The following is an 18,942-nucleotide window of genomic DNA, read 5'->3' on the forward strand; positions in this document are numbered from 1 at the left end:
AACTAAAATTTAGAGAAAAAATTTAAAAATCAGCAGTAATTTCATAAAAATAAGTCAAAATATAAGACAAAAACTGGAAAAAAAATTAGCAGTAATTTAATAAAAATGAAATCAAAATATTAAGAGAAAATAGTATAAAAATTTGCAGTAATTTTACAAAAATAAAACTAAAATTTAGAGAAAAAATTTAAAAATCAGCAGTAATTTGATAAAAATAAGTCAAAATATAAGACAAAAGCTGGAAAAAAAATTTGCAGTAATTTTACAAAAATACAATCAAAATATTAAGAGAAAAAATGGAAAGAATTTGTAGTAATTTAGCAAAAATAAAATCAAAATATAAAGAGAAAAAAATGTAAAAATCTGCAGTAATTTTACAAAAATAAAATCAAAATATTAAGAGAAAAAAAGTAAAAATCAGCAGTAATTTTATAAAACATTGTAAAAAAAATAAGAGAAAAAAGTTGAAAAAATTAGCAGTACCCCTCCGTGAATCACCACCTTACCGTGGTGGAGGGGTTTGTGTGCCCGAGTGATCCTAGGAGCTATGTTGTCTGGGGCTATATGCCCCTGGTAGGGTCTCCCAAGGCAAACAGGTCCTAGGTGACGGGCCAGACCAAGAGTGATTCAGAAGACCCCTATGAATAAACACACAAGGAGAGACCGCACCTCGCCCAGAAGTGGGATACCGGGGCCTCACCCAGGAGCTAGGCCTGGGGGAGGGGCTCGCAGGCGAGCGTCTGGTGGTCGGGTTTTCACCTGTGGGACCCGGCCGGGCTCAGCCCGAAGAAGCCACATGGGATCTCCCCCCCGTAGACCCACCACCTGCGAGGGCAAGCATAAGGGTCCAGTGCATTGCGTTTTGGGTGGCGGTCGAGGGCGGGCGCCTAGGCGACCTGGTCTTTGGCGGCCAAATCTGGTTCTTGGGACATGGAACGTCACTTCTCTGGCGGGGAAGGAGCCCGAACTTGTGAGAGAGGTTGAGACATTCCGACTAGATATAGTCGGACTCACCTCGACCCACCGTTTGGGTTCTGGATCCAAACTCCTCGAGAGGGGCTGGACCTTGTTCTACTCTGGAGTTGCTGCAGGGGAGAGGCGGCGAGCTGGTGTGGGCTTATTAATAGCCCCCCGGCTCGGTGCCTCTGTGTTGGAGTCATCCCCGGTGAACGAGAGGGTCATTTCCCTACGCCTTCGGGTTGGGGAAAGGGTCCTGACTGTCGTTTGTGCGTACGCGCCAAACGGCAGTTCAGAGTACCCAGCCTTCTTGGAGTCCATCAGAGGGGTGCTGGAGAACACCCCAACTGGTGACTCTGTCGTTTTGCTGGGAGGCTTCAACGCCCATGTGGGCAATGACAGTGTGACCTGGAGGAGCGTGATTGGGAGGAACGGCCTCCCCGATCTGAACCCGTGCGGTGTGATGTTGTTGGACTTCTGTGCAAATCACAGTTTGTCCATCACAAACACCATGTTCGAACATAAGGATGTCCACATGTGCACATGGCACCAGGACACCCTAGGCCGCAGGTCTATGATCGACTTTGTAGTCGTATCATCAGACCTGCGTCCGCATGTCCTGGACACGCGGGTAAAGAGAGGGGCTGAGCTGTCAACTGATCACCACCTGGTGATGAGTTGGATTAGATGGCGGGGGAGGATGCCGGACAGACCCGGGAGACCCAAACGTGTAGTGAGGGTGTGCTGGGAACGTTTGGCAGAGTCTCCTGTTCGTCGAGTCTTCAGCTCTCACCTCCGGCAGAGCTTCTCCTGCATCCCGGGGGAGGACGAGGATATCGAGTCCGAATGGGCTCTATTCCGTGCCTCCATTGCTGAGGCAGCCGATCGGAGCTGCGGCCGCAAGGTGGTCGGTGCCAGTCGTGGCGGCAAGCCCCGAACCCGATGGTGGACACCAGAGGTCAGGGCTGCCGTCAAGCTGAAGAAGGAGTCCTATCGAGCATGGATGGCTTGTGGGACTCCTGAATCAGCTCATAGGTACCGGCAGGCCAAGCGGCACGCGGCTTCGGCGGTGGTCGAGGCAAAAACTCGGGTGTGGGAGGAGTTCGGTGAGGCCATGGAACACGACTTTCGGTCGGCCTCGAAGAGGTTCTGGCAAACCGTCCGGCGCCTCAGAAAGGGGAAGCAGTGCCCGGTCCACACTGTTTACATAAAATAAAATATAAAGACACAAACACTAACCTAACAAAAAAATAGTCTGTCATAATATTATAAGGAAAGATAATATTTTAGTAGCGTCAAGTTGAAATATTAAATAAAAAAGTTATTTTTAAGTCGTAATATGATGAGAAACAAAGAAAACGACAAATAAAGTTGTCATTTTAGTAAAATTAGGCTGTGGAAAAACCTATAACATTAGGAGAATAAAGTCAAAATATAATGTGAATAATTTCATAATTACAAGAACAAAAGTCATAAGAAGAAAGTTGAAATAGTTGGGAAAAACAACAACAGAAATGCAAAAAACAGCTGTCATTTTACAAGAATAAGGTCGAAATATGAAGAAAAAAAATTTGCATTCCAACAATAAAAAACCTTACATAAAGTAATTTTAGTTGCACGGAGTTGAAATATTAAAGAAAAAATAAGATATATTTTTTTTCAAAGTGGTGATATTATGAGAAACAAAACAAAGTTAGAGTTTTTGTTGCTGTAAAATTGGCGCATTTGTATTTTATAAAATATTTTGAATTAAATTTGAAAAAATGTCATTTATTTGAGAATGTTTATGAATGAAAACATGGCCATATATGTATGTAGCCTAATCCGACACGTAGCATGTTTATGAAGTAGATTTGACGCACAAAGCGAGTACAGCGTATAAACGCCCGTAAGCAAAGACTTTCTTTTTAAAAAGTAGCCTCCATGCTGCACCCACCCGCAGAGGATACCACGTCTTTAGTCCATTTTACCATGCAATGTCGAATCAGCGCTTTTCAGTCCAGATGCTGACTCGGCAGATCAATAGGCCGCATAGCTTATTAGCCACACTGCTGCTACTATTAGCATATTATCATCAGTATCATTGATCCTTTGGGCACAGGTGATACTTGAGGTAAGAGACATGGTATTAAAAAGTGTCCACCATACCCAAAATAGCCATTCTATTGATACCAAGGCTGGTATCAGTACCAAATCGATACATGTGTGATGAGATTGATATTTTCCATGTCTCGTCAAGTACTTGGTATCGGATTGCTACCAAAATGTGCAATATCGCCCCACCCCACTCTGCAGTCAAATGTCAGCTGTCGTGACAGCTTATATCCTGTGGGGGTCACTAGTGAGCTGGCGATCACCCAATGTCCTTCATTAGCCAAAAAGCGACTTCTTTTGCTCCACTTTAGAGAGAAGGGCGCTCAAACACAGAAAAAAACACCCCAAGAAACTACCCTCCAGTGAGCTACAAACGTGGAAGTTGTAAGTTTCATCATGTTGAGTTTCTGAATAATGCTAAGCTAGCATGATGCCGCTTAGCGCTGTTGCTAACGTTGCTAACCAACCACGTGACGCCGTCATTCGCGATATACGACGTCTGGTGACGTTGGATACTAAGTCATGTGACATCACGCACAGTGTAAACTGTGGCATTGTTTATACATTAAATAATCATCATGAATTCAGCTAATCACCCAGACGAACAAAGTAGCTTGAACCGTGGTGAAACTTTGTGAGTCTTGGCCACTTGTCCCGTTTATTTGCAACTACCGGTGTTATAAATCTACAGCATTTGTATTACACATACCTGTCTTTATCTTTGGGGAAATCAGAAAAATGACCAATCTGCTCTTTTGGGCCGTCAATGAATGGCTGCAGAGTGTGCCGAGGACACAATATTATTCACTTCGCAATGTTTGTGGATTCTCCTTCCCATCATGGCGGCCAAACCCGCGCGGGGCGTAAGTACGGAAGTGGAAGATAAATCACGTGACCTTCCAATCGCGGGTCTTTCATTTGAATGACATAAAGGCAGACGTTGTTCAAATCATTTACAAAATGGAATACAATTTGCAGAAATTTTTGTTTCTATTTTTAATATAACTACTTGTTAATTACTCTATATGTTTTTTTTATGAATGAATTAAAAAAATTACAAACATTTGTTGTTTTATTGATATTTTAATCTCATTTTCCACTGTTTTAATTTAATGAATAATTATGATCATGATTACTTTCTTTGGTGAAACCTATTTGATTAGATTAGATTTTTCCACTTATTCTATTAATTTAATCACTATTATACTATTGTGGCAGTTGCAAGAAAGACTCAAGGTTTGGTCTCATGCAGAGCTTTATTCTCCAACTGCACACAACAACTGCCTGACAAAGATGGAACATCTCTTTATAGGCTAACACTTGCGCGCCCAAAACCTGGACTACCAACCACGCCCCAGGTCGACTCCAGAATGGTTGAGAGACATGCCCCCCCTATTATTATTAGTAGTATTAGTATTATTACTCTCTTGGATCAAATTCCTCTGATATGATTTGATATTTTAAACATTTTCCACTTTTTTGTATTAATTTAATGACTGTATTGTTATCGTTATTATTACATCACACTTCCTTTGATCAAAACTATTTGATTTGATTTGATATTTTAACCTGATTGTCGACTATTTATTTGGATTAATTGAATTCATTTATTATTATTATTATTATTATTATTATTATTATTATTATTATTATTATTATTATTATTATTTCCTTTAGTTTTCCACTATATTAAATAAATGTTATTATTATTATTATGAATTCCTTTGATGTTATGTAACTGACACTCCAGACATTTTTTGTTGTATTTTTATATATCTGCTTATGATGTATCTATATGTGAATCATGAAAAAAACATATGATACACTCCTGATCAAAATCTTAAAACCAGTTGAAAAATGGCTAGAATTATCATTTTGCACATTTGGATGTTAATGAGGGTTTAAGTAGAGCTACAATATGCAAAAACAAGAAGGGGGGGTGAGACAAAAAACACTTTGAAAAAGTCATTTATTGAAAGCAACAATTAAACTGAAATAGGCTGTTTATCAGCTGATCAAAAGTTTAAGACCATCGCTCAAAAAAAGAACAAAAATCTCTCCAAAGCAGAACCAAACATGTTCTCAGTAGGACTCAGTAATGAGTAGCTCCACCGTTCTTGTTCATCACTTCCAAAATGGCTTTGGGCATGTCCTGTTGAAGAACCCAGCTGTTACCACACAGACGAGGGCCCTCAGTCATGAGGGATGCCCACTGCAACATCTGCATCCGTTTCACGACCCCGCACCACCTGAAGCTCCTGTGTTCCACTGAATGAAAAAGCACCCCAGACCATGATGGACCCCCCTCCACTGTGCCGGGTAGAAAACATCTCAGGTGGGATCTCCTTGTCATGCCAGTAACGTTGGAAGCCATCTGGACCGTCAAGGTTACGTTTCTTCTCATCAGAGAATAAAACTTTCTTCCACCTTTCAATGTCCCATGTTTGCTCCCTGGCAAAGTCTAAACGGGCACTTTTGTGGTGTTGAAGGAGACGAGGTCTTTGAATTCCTTTTTTGTTTTTTAATGCCTTTTCCGCAGATGGCGTCTGATGGTTATTGCACTGCAGTCGGCACCAGTAAGGCCTTAATGTGGGTGGAAGACCGCCCTGTGTCTTGATGGACAGCCAATCGGATCCTCCGGCTCGGCGTAATTTTTTTGGGGTCTACCACTTGACTTTTTTGTTCCATAATGCTCAGGATCTTTCAAAAAATGTAGAAAGACTGATTTACTGCTCCCAACCTCAGCAGCCATGGCACGCTGCGAGAGGCCTTGCTTATGCAGCTCCACAATCCCACCACGTTGAAAAAGAGAAAGCTTCTTAGCTTTACCATCAGGAGGGCATGACAGTGGGAATGCCTGACCGAAAATGAACATTTGGAGCAGATTTAGGCTTTTATAGCCCGTGGTCTTAAACTTTTGATCAGCTGATAAACAGCCTATTTCAGTTTAATTGTTGCTTTCAATAAATGACTTTTTCAAAGTGCTTTTTGTCTCACCCCCCCTTCTTGTTTTTGCATATTGTAGCTCTACTTAAAACCTCATTAACATCCAAATGTGCAAAATGCTAATTCTAGCAATTTTTCAATTGGTCTTGAGATTTTGATCAGGAGTGTGTTGTTTTTTATTGACATCTTAGGGTGACTTTGCATTCTGTTTGCTGTTATGGATTGGAAAAAAAATGTGTAAAATGAAGACAAAGTGACTAACGTGCAGACTAATGAATATTTACCTCATTAAGAATGCTTGCGATATCTGCAAACCACAGCACTTATACATCTGGAGTGTGTGTGTGTGTGAGACGTAAATGCTGCTGTGGTGCTTTCAGGGACACGCGGATCGATAAGGTTTTAAGTAGGACACAAACACCTGCAGCCAGCATTCACCTCCATGGATTTTGTTGATTTTTTGCTGACGAGGCAGATTTGCTCGACGGCGATCGACACGCAAAAGTTTAACAGCCAAATTTTTTTGCGGAAAAACCATGAAAGACGCGTGTTTATGTTTAGTGCTCATGTGTTTAAGGCTCCAGACGAAGTATACTGCTCAAAAAAATTAGAGGAACACTTCGAAAACACATCAGATCCAAACTGGGGGAAAAATGATGTTGAATATCTTTCCTGATAATAAGTGGGTGATGTATTAGTAACAAAATGATGCCACATCATTTGATAGAAATGAAAATGATCACCCCCTTAGAGGGGGGAAATCAAAGACACCCCAAAAATGAAAGTGAAAAAATGATGCAGCAGACTGGTCCATTTTGCTAAAATGTCATTGTAGCAACTCAAAATGATTCTCAATAGTTTGTGTGGCCCCCACGTGCTTGTACGCATGCCTGACAACGTCGGGGCATGCTCCTAATGAGACTACGGATGGTGTCCTGGGGGATCTCCTCCCAGATCTGGACCAGGGCATCAATGAGCTCCTGGACAGTCTGAGGAGCAACCTGGCGGCGCCGGATGGACCTAAACATAATGTCCCAGAGGTGTTCTATTGGGTTTAGGTCAGGTGAACGTGGGGGGCAGTCAATGGTATCAATTCCTTCATCCTCCAGGAACTACCTGCATACACTAGCCACATGAGGTCGGGCATTGTCGTGGACCAAGAGGAACCCAGGTCCCACTGCACCAGCATAGGTTCTGACAATGGGTCCAAGGATTTCATCCCGATACCTAATAGCAGTCAGGGTGCCGTTATCTAACCTGTAGAGGTCTGTGCGTCCTTCCAGGGTTATGCCTCCCAGACCATCACTGACCCACCACCAAAGCGGTCATGCTGAATGATGTTGCAGGCAGCATAACGTTCTCCACGGCATCTCCAGACCCTTTCATGTCTGTCGCATGTGCTCAGGTTGAACTTGCTCTCATCAGGGAAGAGCACAGGGCACCAGTGGTGTAGTTGCCAATTCTGGTGGTCTATGGCAAATGCCAATCGAGCTCTACGGTGCTGGGCAGTGAGCACAGGGCCCACTACAGGACGTCGGGCCCCCAGGCCACCCTCATGGAGCCTGTTTCTGATTGTTTGGTCAGAAACATTCACACCAGTGGCCCGCTGGAGGTCATTTTGTAGGGCTCTGGCAGTGCTCATCCTGTTCCTCCTTGCACAAAGGAGCAGATACCGATCCTGCTGAGGGTTGAAGGACCTTCTACGGCCCTGTCCAGCTCTCCTGGAGTAACTACCTGTCTCCTGGAATCTCCTCCATGCGTCCAGGAGCTCATTGATGCCCTGGTCCAGATCTGGGAGGAGATCCCCCAGGACACCATCCGTAGTCTCATTAGGAGCATGCCCCGACGTTGTCAGGCATGCGTACAAGCACGTGGGGGCCACACAAACTACTGAGAATCATTTTGAGTTGCTACAATGACATTTTAGCAAAATGGACCAGTGTGCTGCATCATTTTTTCACTTTCATTTTTGGGGTGTCTTTGATTTCCCCCTCTATAGGGTGATCATTTTCATTTCTATCAAATGATGTGGCGTCATTTTCTTACTAATACATCACCCACTTATTATCAGGAAAGATATTCAAGATCATTTTTCCCCCAGTTTGGATCTGATGTGTTTTCGAAGTGTTCTTCTAATTTTTTTGAGCAGTGTATATGATCGAAAAGCAGTGCCTATTTTGCATTAGAGGCAAGTGATGCAATTCCCCACTTGATCCAGAAGATGGCACTGTGGCTTACAAAGCAATAGTCATTAGCAGCATGAGAGATCAGTCATAATCCTTTGTGCTCGTTTTGATTTCATGTCCTCAGTGTGTTTCTGCCTGATTTTGTGCATGCTGACTATAGTTTTGCTGTAGAAACAAGTCTGGCAGTGCCCCACCCGATCCAGGACATGGCGCTGCAGCTAACAATGTAGTGATCCGACTGCAAAAGTAACATCAACTCGTCATTTTTCCACTACTGCTTTTATTTTTTTATTGTCTGTCTTTGTGACCATGCCAGCTCTCCTAGTCCTTTCTCTGGTTTCGTGGGGCAGCGTAGCCTCTGTCCCAGATTGCCACGGAAACATCGTAGTGAGTAGTATTGACCGTAGAGTGTAGACTGTGTTTGGACTTTGGACATCCTATAACGGGACAGTAGTGTGTTAGCTTGGTTTTGGCTGTGCCCCACCTGATCCAGGACATGGTGCTGTGGCTAACAATGTAGTGATCCGACTCCAAAAGTAACATCAACTCGTAATATTTACACTACTGTTTTTATTTTTATAATAAGTGTGTCTTTGTCTGATTATGCCGACTCTCCTAGTCCTTCCTGTTGCTTTTTGGGGCAGCGTCGCCTCTGTCCCAAATGGCCATGGAAACGTCGTAGTGAGTGGAATGAAAAGTGTTGTGTTTAAAGTCTTTTTGTTTTGCACTTTGGATGTTCTTTCAAGGAATGTGTTACCTTAAAACAGCGATGTAGTTTTGCTGTAGGGGCAAGTTTGGCAGAGCCCCACCCGATCCAGGACATGGTGCTGTGGCTAACAATGTAGTGATCCGACTGCAAAAGTAACATCAACTTGTCATATTTCTATTTTTATTTCCTGAATGTGTGTCTTTGTCTGATCATGGTGACTATCCTAGTCCTTTCTGTTGCTTTGTGGGGCAGCGTAGCCTCACGTCCCAGATTGGCATGTGATGAAAGGTTTCACGCAGGCCGCAGTTTGACCCAGGACCAGACGATGTGTATTTCCAAGGTAGGTGTGGCGTTGGATGTGGGAGGCGTGTTTTGGCGTCTGTGTGTGCAGGAGGGGATTTGCGGCGGTGCTGAGGGCGTGCGTGGTGGACAGCTTGCCGCTTGGATTGATGGAGTGACGTCAGGGCGCCGCTCTTACCTCCAGTACCTATCAGCTCCGGGGCAGGATTAGCAGGGACGGCTAATCCCCCCCACCTACAAGAACTCTTAGCGGTTGTGGCTGGTCGTGGTGCTGCTGCTGGTGGCGGCGGCGGTGGCGGTGGGGGGGGCCAGGCAGTGGTTCAACAGCGGTACCAGTGTGATACCCCCCTAGCCCATTCCCGCCCCCTCTTTCCTTTCCCCCTCCTCTGGGACCGCAACGACGATGGGTGCATTTGAGTGAGGCATGATGGGACTGTGCAGGTAAGCTGTGAAAGGTGTGTGTGTGTGTGTGTGTGGGGGGGGGGGCATATGGCCGCCACCTTTATTTACGTCTTGTTTTTACTGCTGCTGTGTTCTACCAGCACGCGCGTGGCGGGAGATTATCAGCACTTGTTGACAACTTTGCAGTCAACCACAGTGTTGCCTCAATAAGTGTCTGGGGGGGTGGGGGGGACTTTTGAAAAATATTTTTTCTTTAGTATGTCAAGTCAATGCTGCTAAAATGACGAAGTATGCATGCATACGTATATTTCCTCATAATATTACAACTTTATTCTGATAAAATTGCAACTTCTTTTCTCATCACAATGCAACGTTTTTTCCTGAATATTTTTACTTTATTCTTGTAAACTTAGAGACGTTTTTTTTTTCCTTTTCTGCTGTTGTTTTAATTTTTTTTAATTTTCCAACTTTATTCCCGTAATATTTGGACGTCACTCTCGTAGCGGCTCGTATAACCTTTTCTGCAACATAATTTTTCAAAAATTACAACTTTATTTTGTTTCGTTTGTTTAGACTTTATGCTACTAAAATGACATGATTTTTCCTCATAATACTATTAGTTTATTCTTGCAAAATTGTCACTTTTTTCTCTTAATATGTAAACTTAGTAAAATTACAGCTGTTTTTTCCATTTCTGTTGTTGTTGTTTTTTGTTTTTTTTTAAAATACATTTTCCAACTATTTCAGCTTTCTTCTTGTCAATTTGATTCCCCTAATATTTGTAACTTTTTCCGCAACCTCATAAAAAAAAAAAAGACAACTTTATTTGTTGTTTTGTTGGTTTCTCATAATATTAGGACTTTTGAAAAACAACATCTTTTTTCTAAACATTTTACATGTATGCTACTAAAATGACATTATTTTTCCTCATAATATTACCAGTTTATTCTCCTAAAATTGTGACTTTTTCTTAATATTTTAACTTTATTCTTGTAAAATTACATAGGCTTTATTTTGTTTGGTTTGTTTTTGTTTATAATACTACGGTAATATTAATATCTTTAATATTTCAACTCTATGCAACTAAAATGCCATTATTTTTTCTCATAATATTATTAGTTTATTTTCACAAAATTGTGACTTTTTTTTGTTAATATTTGAACTTTTTTTTGTAAAATTACAGCTGTTTTTTTTTCCATTTCTGTTGTTGTTTTTAATACATTTTCCAACTATTTCAGCTTTCTTTCTTCTCATAATTATGACTTAATTCCTGTAATATTTGGACTTTATTCTCGTAACATTATAACTTTTTCCGCATCCTAATTATAAAAAAATGTGAACGTTTAAAAAAAAAAAATCTGAATAAATAAGGTTTTTCTTTAATATTTCAACTTTACCGTATGCTACTAAAATGAGGTAATTTTCCCTCCTAATATTACCAGTTTATTCTTGTAAAATTACAACTTTTTTTCTTTAATATTTTTACTTTATTCTTGTAAAATTGGGCTGATTTTTTTGTTATAGTTTCCTTTTTCAAATATATTTTTAGAATGTGCCGTGGGCCAATGAAAAAGCATCCAAGGGCCGCACTTTGGACACCCCCGTCTTAGTTTGTGTCTCCTCAGTGTCTCCGTGTTTCTTCTTCTATCCCACTCCGTGTGTGTCTTGGTGTTCACGTCTCGCAGTGTCTTGTCTCGTCTCACAGAGTTTCTGTGGAAGTCCCGCGCTGTGTGGGTGTCACAGCTTCTTGTCACACAGAGATTCAGCAAAAATGGCGGCATCAGAGCCCTTCCTGCCTCTGTTACGGCACAGGAGTGAGAGAGCGAGAGAGAGAGAGAGAGAGAGGGATGTAGTAGTAGTAGAGGGAGACACACACGCGCGCGCACACATAGATGTAGAGTAGATAGAGAGAGACATAGGGAAGTGGATGTTTGGTGCCTTCACGGTCCCGTCTTCTCCTTGTTCGTCCCGCAGCCTCACCTGCGGAGCCGCAGACGGACACTCGGCCCCGGGGGGGACAGCCATGGGGGGCTCACCGCGGACAGCCTTCCCCACCATGAACCACGCCGAGTCCGTGTCAACGGACAGCACGTCCTAGAGAGGACAGCGGACGGGACGTGCAGAGACATTTCTACGCCTCCGATGGAAAGCTGGACATTGTCCGCTAAAATGCTCTGGATCGCGCTGCTGCTGGCCGGCTTGACTTTTCGGGACAAAGTGGTCTTGTGTGCGGACTACGACGAGGCGGACTATGACTCCTATGAGGACGACAGAGCGGACACCATCGACTACAAGGACCCGTGTAAAGCTGGTGAGTACACGCAACATGTATCCTGCACTTTATGCCATCTCCGTGTGCGCGCGCGCGCGTGTGCAATGATGCCACCTTCAGTGTCCACGCCGTGCTGCACTTTCACCTTTGCATTGCCGCTTCAAACTCCTGGAAATGCACTTCCATTTCCTCTAGAATACATTCTTGATTTGCTCTTAGCACATTCTAATCCCTTTTAATGCCATCTAGTGGATTAAAATGTATTTATCAAAGCTCCAAGGTGCTGCAAAGCACAAAAATCCACATCTAAGTGAACATTTTGCCTTAATTTCGTGTGAAATGCTGCTGCGAAACCAATTTTCCTTTGTGTATAGCACACTACAATCCCTTTTCATGTCATTTAGTGAGTCGCACTTGCATGCATTTGGCTTTAAATGTGCTTAACATGGCAGAAAGGTGCTTAAAAAGCATGAAAATCCACCTTGAAAGCGTTTAAAGTGTGCGATAAACGTCCCTTTTGCCTTAATTTTGTGTCCAAAAGATATTTTCATTTGTTTGTAGCCCACTACAGTCCCGTTTAACTACCGTAATGCAGCTGCACCTGCATGCATTTGGATTTAAATGTACGTATCACAGCAAAAAGGTGCTTAAAAAGCATGAAAATCCACCTTGAAAGTACTTCAATTGTGCATAAAGTGTGCGATAGATGTCCCTTTTGCCATAATTTGGTGTTTAATGCTTCTACAAATCGTATTTTTATTTGTTTATAGCACACTACAGCCCCTTTTAATACCATTTAGTGCTTTGCACCTGCATGCATTTGGCCTTAAGTGTACTTATCACAGCAAAAAGGTGCTTAAAAAGCATGAAAATCCACCTTGAAACGTCCCTTTTGCCTTCATTTTGTGTCAAATGCTTCTACAAAATATATTTTTGTTTGTTTATAGCACACTACACTCCCTTTTAATGCCATTTCTTCAACTAATACAGTTGCGCCTGCATGCATCTGGATTAAAATGTCTTTATCACTGCTGCTAGGTGCTGCAAAGCCGAAAGATCCAACTGGAAAGATCTTGTATTGTGCATAAAGTGTGCTTTAAATATACTTCATGCTGCTTTTCATGCTCCTACAAAACGTATTTTTCTTTGTTTCGAACACAGTAGCATTCCATGTCATGTGATGTAGTGAAAAAAAATACATTTGCACCTGCTTATTTTTGCCTCAGTTTGCATGCGAGTTGCTCAAAAATCATGAAAGTCCATCATAAAATGCACATATTATGCATAATAAGATGATTTGTTTTGCTAACTGTTTATATTTGGACATTTATTGCAGCTGTTAGGTGCAGTAGATGATACAAATCCATCGTGAATGTGCTTTAAAAGTGCTCAAATTGCCCAGAAAGCGCTTCCTGTCACATTTTGAAAAGAATCATTTTGTGTTGTGTTGCTTTATTGCATAATAGCATCCCCCTTAATGCAATACAATGAAGTATATTAGGATGCATTGAAAGATGCTGCAGCCTATGATGTTGTATGGATATGTGTGTGTGCGTGCATGTGGTTGTGTGTGTGTGTGTGTGTGTGTGTGTGTCAGATGTTAAATCAACCATCAAGACAGATGAGAAACATCTGGACTGTACTCCACCAAAACATGTGGGGATGCTCTCACACACATTTAATGACAGGCTGTGGAACATCAGTGGACGTAAAACCTCCTCATACGCTCTATGTGTGTGTGTGTGTGTGTGTGTGTGTGTGTGTGTCATGAATGAGTGTAAAAAAACCTCTGTACCTCTGTACATCTGTCGCTGCTGATGAATTCCCGTGTCGGGGTGATATAATCCCGTTTTGTCGTCAATAAAATGCAAAGATGAGGGGCGGCGACGCGCTAAAAAGCAGCTGGTGATGCAAAGCGGGGCGGCAGCCGGCCCGGAAGCGGGTCTCTGTGGGCCGACAAGCGGTGAGAGCGTTACTCCTGGTCATCGTAGTCCGAAATGTGACGGGATAATCTCTTTACCAGCATATGCCGGAGAGGCGGAGCTGGTAAATGACGGCTTCTCGCACTTTAGGTTAGCATGGTTGCTAATATGTCGGAGTTGTTTTGCTAAGCTGTACATCCATCCAGTCGTGGTTAAAGGACGAGTTTTTTGGCAAGCATAAACTATTTCAACTATTTCAACTTTCTTCTTGCAAATTTATCGTAGTTATGACGTCATTCCCGGAATATTTTGGCTTTATTCTTGAAACATTAGAACTTTTTCCGCAACCTAATTTTTCAACTTTTGAAAACCACATATTTTTTCTTTAATATTTCAACTCTGTGCTACCAATTTTTCCTCATAATATTACCAGTTTATTCTAGTAAAATTTTGACTTTTTACTCTTAATATTTGAAATGTATTTTTTCAATTTCTGCTTTTTAAAATTTATTTTTCAGGTGTTACAACTTCCTTTTTGTACATTTTATTCTCATAATTAGGACTTTATTCTCGTAATATGACGTTTTTCACCGCCTAAATTTCCAAAAATGACAACTTTATTTTGTTTTCTTTCTCATAATATTACAACTGTTGAAAAAGAGTTAATTTTTTCTTTAATATTTCAACTCTATGCTACTAAAATTATATTAGTTTTCCTAAAATTGTGAATTATTTTTGTTAATATTTAAAATGTACTCATGTAAAATTACAGCTGTTTTTTTTTCCATTTCTGCATTTTTTTTTAATTTTCCGACTATTTCAACTTTCTTCTTGTAAATTTTATTCTCATAATTATGACTTTATTCTCATAATACTAAAACTTTTTCAACAACCTAATTTTCCAAAAATTAGGACTTAATTTTGTTTAGTTTGTCTCTCATAATATTACGACTTTTGAAAAAAACATATTTTTCTTTAATATTTCAACTCTGTGCTACTAAAATGACATTATTTTTCCTCATAATATTACTTAATATTCTCGTAAAATTGTGACTTTTTTCTCTCAATATGTTACATTTCTTCTCGTATTCAATTCTGCTGGGGTTTTTTTCCGACTATTTCAACTTTCTTCTTGTACATTTTATTCTTATGACTTTATTCCCATAACATTCTGACTTTATTATCTTAACATTATAACTTTTTCCGCAATTCTTAAAAAACATAATTTTGTGTTTTATTTCTGTAAAGTCATTTTACAACCATTGTGCTATCAAGCCAAAAAAAAACCTTCACGATGCTGTTTCCACTGCCCCACAAAGCAAGAGAAAGGACAAGGGGAGTGGGCAGTAAGACAGAAAGGACAGTCAGGAAATAAAGTGTACAAGCTTGTGTCTGATTGGTCGGTAAGCCACAACAACATCTGTTGGGTAAAAAAAAAAGACACAGAAAAGCAAATTTAAGAAAATCCGGGGGTCCTGCGGCACATTCTAAACATTAGGCCTGTCACGATAATTAATAAATCCATTAATCGAACGATAAGTAAAAACAAAGTTGATAATTTTGCCAGCCTCGATAAATTGACGTGCGTTTGTGTGTGAGTGTTTCATCTGCTCGTCTCTCTGTGCCACGCAGGCTGGATGACAAGAGGGTTCCCTCTGCATGTGTCATTGCACGTTGGTTCTATGGTGGAATGAACGGAGAGAGTGAACCCTCCTCTCAGCCATTCAGCCTCTTTGTCCCAGTACGTTGAGGCGGGGCTGCTAGTGAGTCGATACACAGAGATGTCCGTCAGGTTAGCGTTAGCGTCGTGAGCTAACTTGAATATGAATGAAAGCACAAAAGCGACGGTTTCTAAACCAAATGCCACAACCCAAGGGTGGGAATATTTCACTGTTTAACAGAATGAACAAGGTGAACGTATGAATGCCGGCGAACTGGTACCGCTACCGCAGCGGAGCCTTCATCCCGACAGCCAACGCTTACTGTGGCGTTTGCTCGGCAAAGTAAATATAAACAAAACAGCCAAAAATGGTGCACGCTAACAGACAATGCCGTTTGCTACATGTTAAGCTTTCTTGTTATTCAAGAGACGGGGTCTATTTTTTTATTGTTTTTGGTTATGATTGTGTATTTTTATTTAAGTGAAATTTTTGCTAAAAGAGACTGAGAATCCATTTTATTTTCACAGTTTTGTTTTTGCCTTTTTCTTGTTTATTTTATTATGTTGTTTGTTTCATTTATTTATCATTTATTTATGAGTAAATATACTGTGATTTTTATTAGCATAGACTTGAAATATTAAAGAAAAATATGTTTAAAAAAAGTAAAAGAGAAACAAACAAAACAACAAATAAATGTTACAAGAATAAAGTCCAAATATTATGGGAATAAAGTCATCATTACGAGTAGAAAATTTACAAGAAGAAAGTTGAATTAGTTGGAAAGTTAAAACAATAACAACAGAAATGGAAAAAACATCTGGGATTACCGCCACGACTGGCATCAACCCACCTTATGGCCACAGCTCCAATCAGCTGCCTCGCCAATGGAGGCACGGAACATGGCTCACTCGGACTAAATGTCCGCCGCCTCCCTTGGAACATGGTCGAAGCTCTCCCGGAGGTGGGGGTTGAAACTCCTTCTGACAAGGAACTCTGCCAGCGGTTCCCAGCAGACCCTCACAATACGTTTAGCCTTGCCAGGTCTGACTGTCATCTTCCCCCACCATCGGAGCCAACTCACCACTAGGTGGTGATCGGTAAACAGCTCCACCCCCTGTTCACCCGAGTGTCCAAAACATGTGGCCGCAAGTGAGACGACATGATCACAAAGTCGATCATCGCACTGCGGCCCAGGATCTCCTGGTGCCAGGTGCACATGTGAACACCCTTATGCTTATGTTGTTCGTTATGGACAATCTGTTACGAGCACAGAAGTCCAATAACAAAACATTGCTCGGTTTAGATCAGGGGGGCCGTTCCTCCCAATGACGCCTCTCCAGAGCTCACTGTCTCTGCCAACGTGAGCGTTGCAGTCCCCCAGCAGAACAAGCGAATCCCCTGAGGAAGCACTCTCCAGTAGCCCCTCTAGGGACTCCAAAAAGGGCGGGTATTCTGAACTGCTGTTTGGCGCATAAGCACAAACAACAGTCAGGACTCGTCCCCCCATCCAAAGGCGAAGGGAAACTACCCTCTCGTTCACCGGGTTAAACTCCAACATATAGGCCCTGAGCCTGAAGGCCTGACAGGTATCAGCAGACCAAGCGGTCTGCGGCTCTGGCGGTCGCTGAGGCAAAAACTCAGACATGGGAGGAGTTCAGAGTGTGAGAGAGCCGTGCAGAATGACTTCCAGATGGCTTCGAAGAGATTCTGGGCCACCATCCGCCGTCTCAGGAGCGGGAAGAAGTGCATGGTCAACACCGTGTATGGTGGGGATGGTGTTCTGCTGACCTTGACTCAAGATGTTGTGGACCGGTGGAAGGAATACTTGGAAGACCTCCTCAATCTTACCGACAGGTCTATGAGGTCAAAGAGGAAACAGTGCCTGGGGACTCCTATCTCCTATCTCTGGGGTGGAGGTTGCCGGCGTGGTTAAAAAACTCCTCAGTGGCAGGGCCCTGGGGGTGGATGCGATCCGCCCGGAGTTCCTTTAAGGCCCTGGATGCTGTGGGCGTGTCTTGGTTGACACGACTCTGGAGGGTGTGTTCCAATTATCGAGGGATCACACTTCTCAGCCTTCCTGGTAAGGTTTATTCAGGGGTTCTGGAGAGGAGGATCCGCCGGATAGTTGAATCTCGGATTCAGGAGGAGCAGTGTGGTTTTCGTTCTGGTCGCGGAACTCTAAACTTCCAGCAGGGTCCTTGAGGGTGCATGGGAGTTTGCCCAACCAGTCTACATGTGTTTTGTGTACTTGGAGAAGGCATTTAACCGCGTTCCTCGAGGAATTCTGTGGGGAGTACTCCGGGAATATGGGGTACTGGACCAGCTAATTCAGGTGGTTAGTTCCCTGAATGACCGGTGTCATAGTTTGGTTTGCATTGCCGGCAATAAGTCGGAACCGTTTCCTTTGAGGGTTGGACTCCGCCAGGGCTGCCCTTTGTCACCGATTCTGTTCATCACTTTTATGGACAGAATTTGCCAGGGCGTTGAGGGGTTCCAGTTTGGTGGCTGCAGGATTGAGTCTCTGCTTTTTGCAGATGATGTGGTCCTCCTGCTGGCTTCATCGAGCCATGACCTTCAACTCTCACTGGATCGGTTCACAGCTGAGTGTGAAGCGGCTGGGATGAGAATCAGCATCTCCAAGTCCAAGTCCATGGTTCTCGCTCAGAAAAGGGTGGAGTGTCATCTCCGGGTCGGGGATGAGATCCTTCCCCAAGTGGAGGAATTTCAGTACCTCTGAGATCGACAGGCGGATTGGTGCGGCGTCTGCAGTGATGCGGACTCTGCATCACTCTGTTGTGGTGAAGAGAGAGCTGAGCCGAAAGGCAAAGCTCTCAATTTACCTGTCGATCTATGTTCCTACCCTCACCTATGGTCATGAGCTTTGGGTAGTGACCCAAAGGACAAGATGGCGGCTACAAGCGCCGTAGGGTGGCTGGGCTCTCCCTTAGCGATAAGGTGAGAAGCACTGTCATCCAGGAGAAACTTGGAGTACAACCGCTGCTCTTCCGCATTGAGAGGAGCCAGATAAGGTGGCTCAGGCATCTGGTCAGGATGCCTCCCGGACGCCTCCCTGGGGAGGTGTCCTGGGCCGAAGGCCAGGACACGTTGGACAGACTATGTCTCTCAACTGGAAAAACATCTGTAATTTTACAAGAATAAAGTCAAAATATTCAGAATTTTTTTTAGAATAAACTTAAAACATACTGTCATTTTGGTAGCATGGAGTTTGAAATATTAAAGTTTTTTTTTAAGTCATAATATTATAAGAAACCAACAAACAACAAATAAAGTTGTCATTTTTTTGTAAAAAATAGGTTGGAGAAAAAGTTACAGTATTGTGGGAATAAAGCCATAATATTACCAAAAGAAAATTTATGAAGATTGTTTAAGAAGAAAATTTTAATATTTGGGAAAAAAAACAGCGAAAAATGGGAAAAAGGGCAAAGAGTGAAGTTGATATTAATGACAGGCTTTTTCAGCTACGGTACACGAC

The 18,942-nt window shown here is 42.4% G+C and overlaps 1 protein-coding gene across 2 annotated transcripts in view; it reads left to right on the forward strand.

The window, feature by feature from the left end:
• Positions 1-8,092: 8,092 nt before the first annotated feature.
• tll1 (tolloid-like 1) overlaps positions 8,093-18,942 on the forward strand; it is a 109,515-nt gene continuing 98,665 nt past the window's right edge. The window contains exons 1-2 of one of the 2 annotated variants that reach the window (XM_054778372.1): positions 8,093-9,633; positions 11,569-11,905. In XM_054778372.1, the coding sequence (XP_054634347.1) occupies positions 11,737-11,905 (169 nt within the window). In that variant the 5' untranslated portion in view covers positions 8,093-9,633; positions 11,569-11,736. Of the gene's footprint in view, positions 9,634-11,304; positions 11,906-18,942 lie in introns of those variants that run through there. The other variant, XM_054778373.1, reaches the window with a different exon arrangement.

The sequence above is a fragment of the Dunckerocampus dactyliophorus genome, chromosome 6, assembly GCF_027744805.1.
Source record: "Dunckerocampus dactyliophorus isolate RoL2022-P2 chromosome 6, RoL_Ddac_1.1, whole genome shotgun sequence".
Classification (NCBI taxonomy): domain Eukaryota; kingdom Metazoa; phylum Chordata; class Actinopteri; order Syngnathiformes; family Syngnathidae; genus Dunckerocampus; species Dunckerocampus dactyliophorus.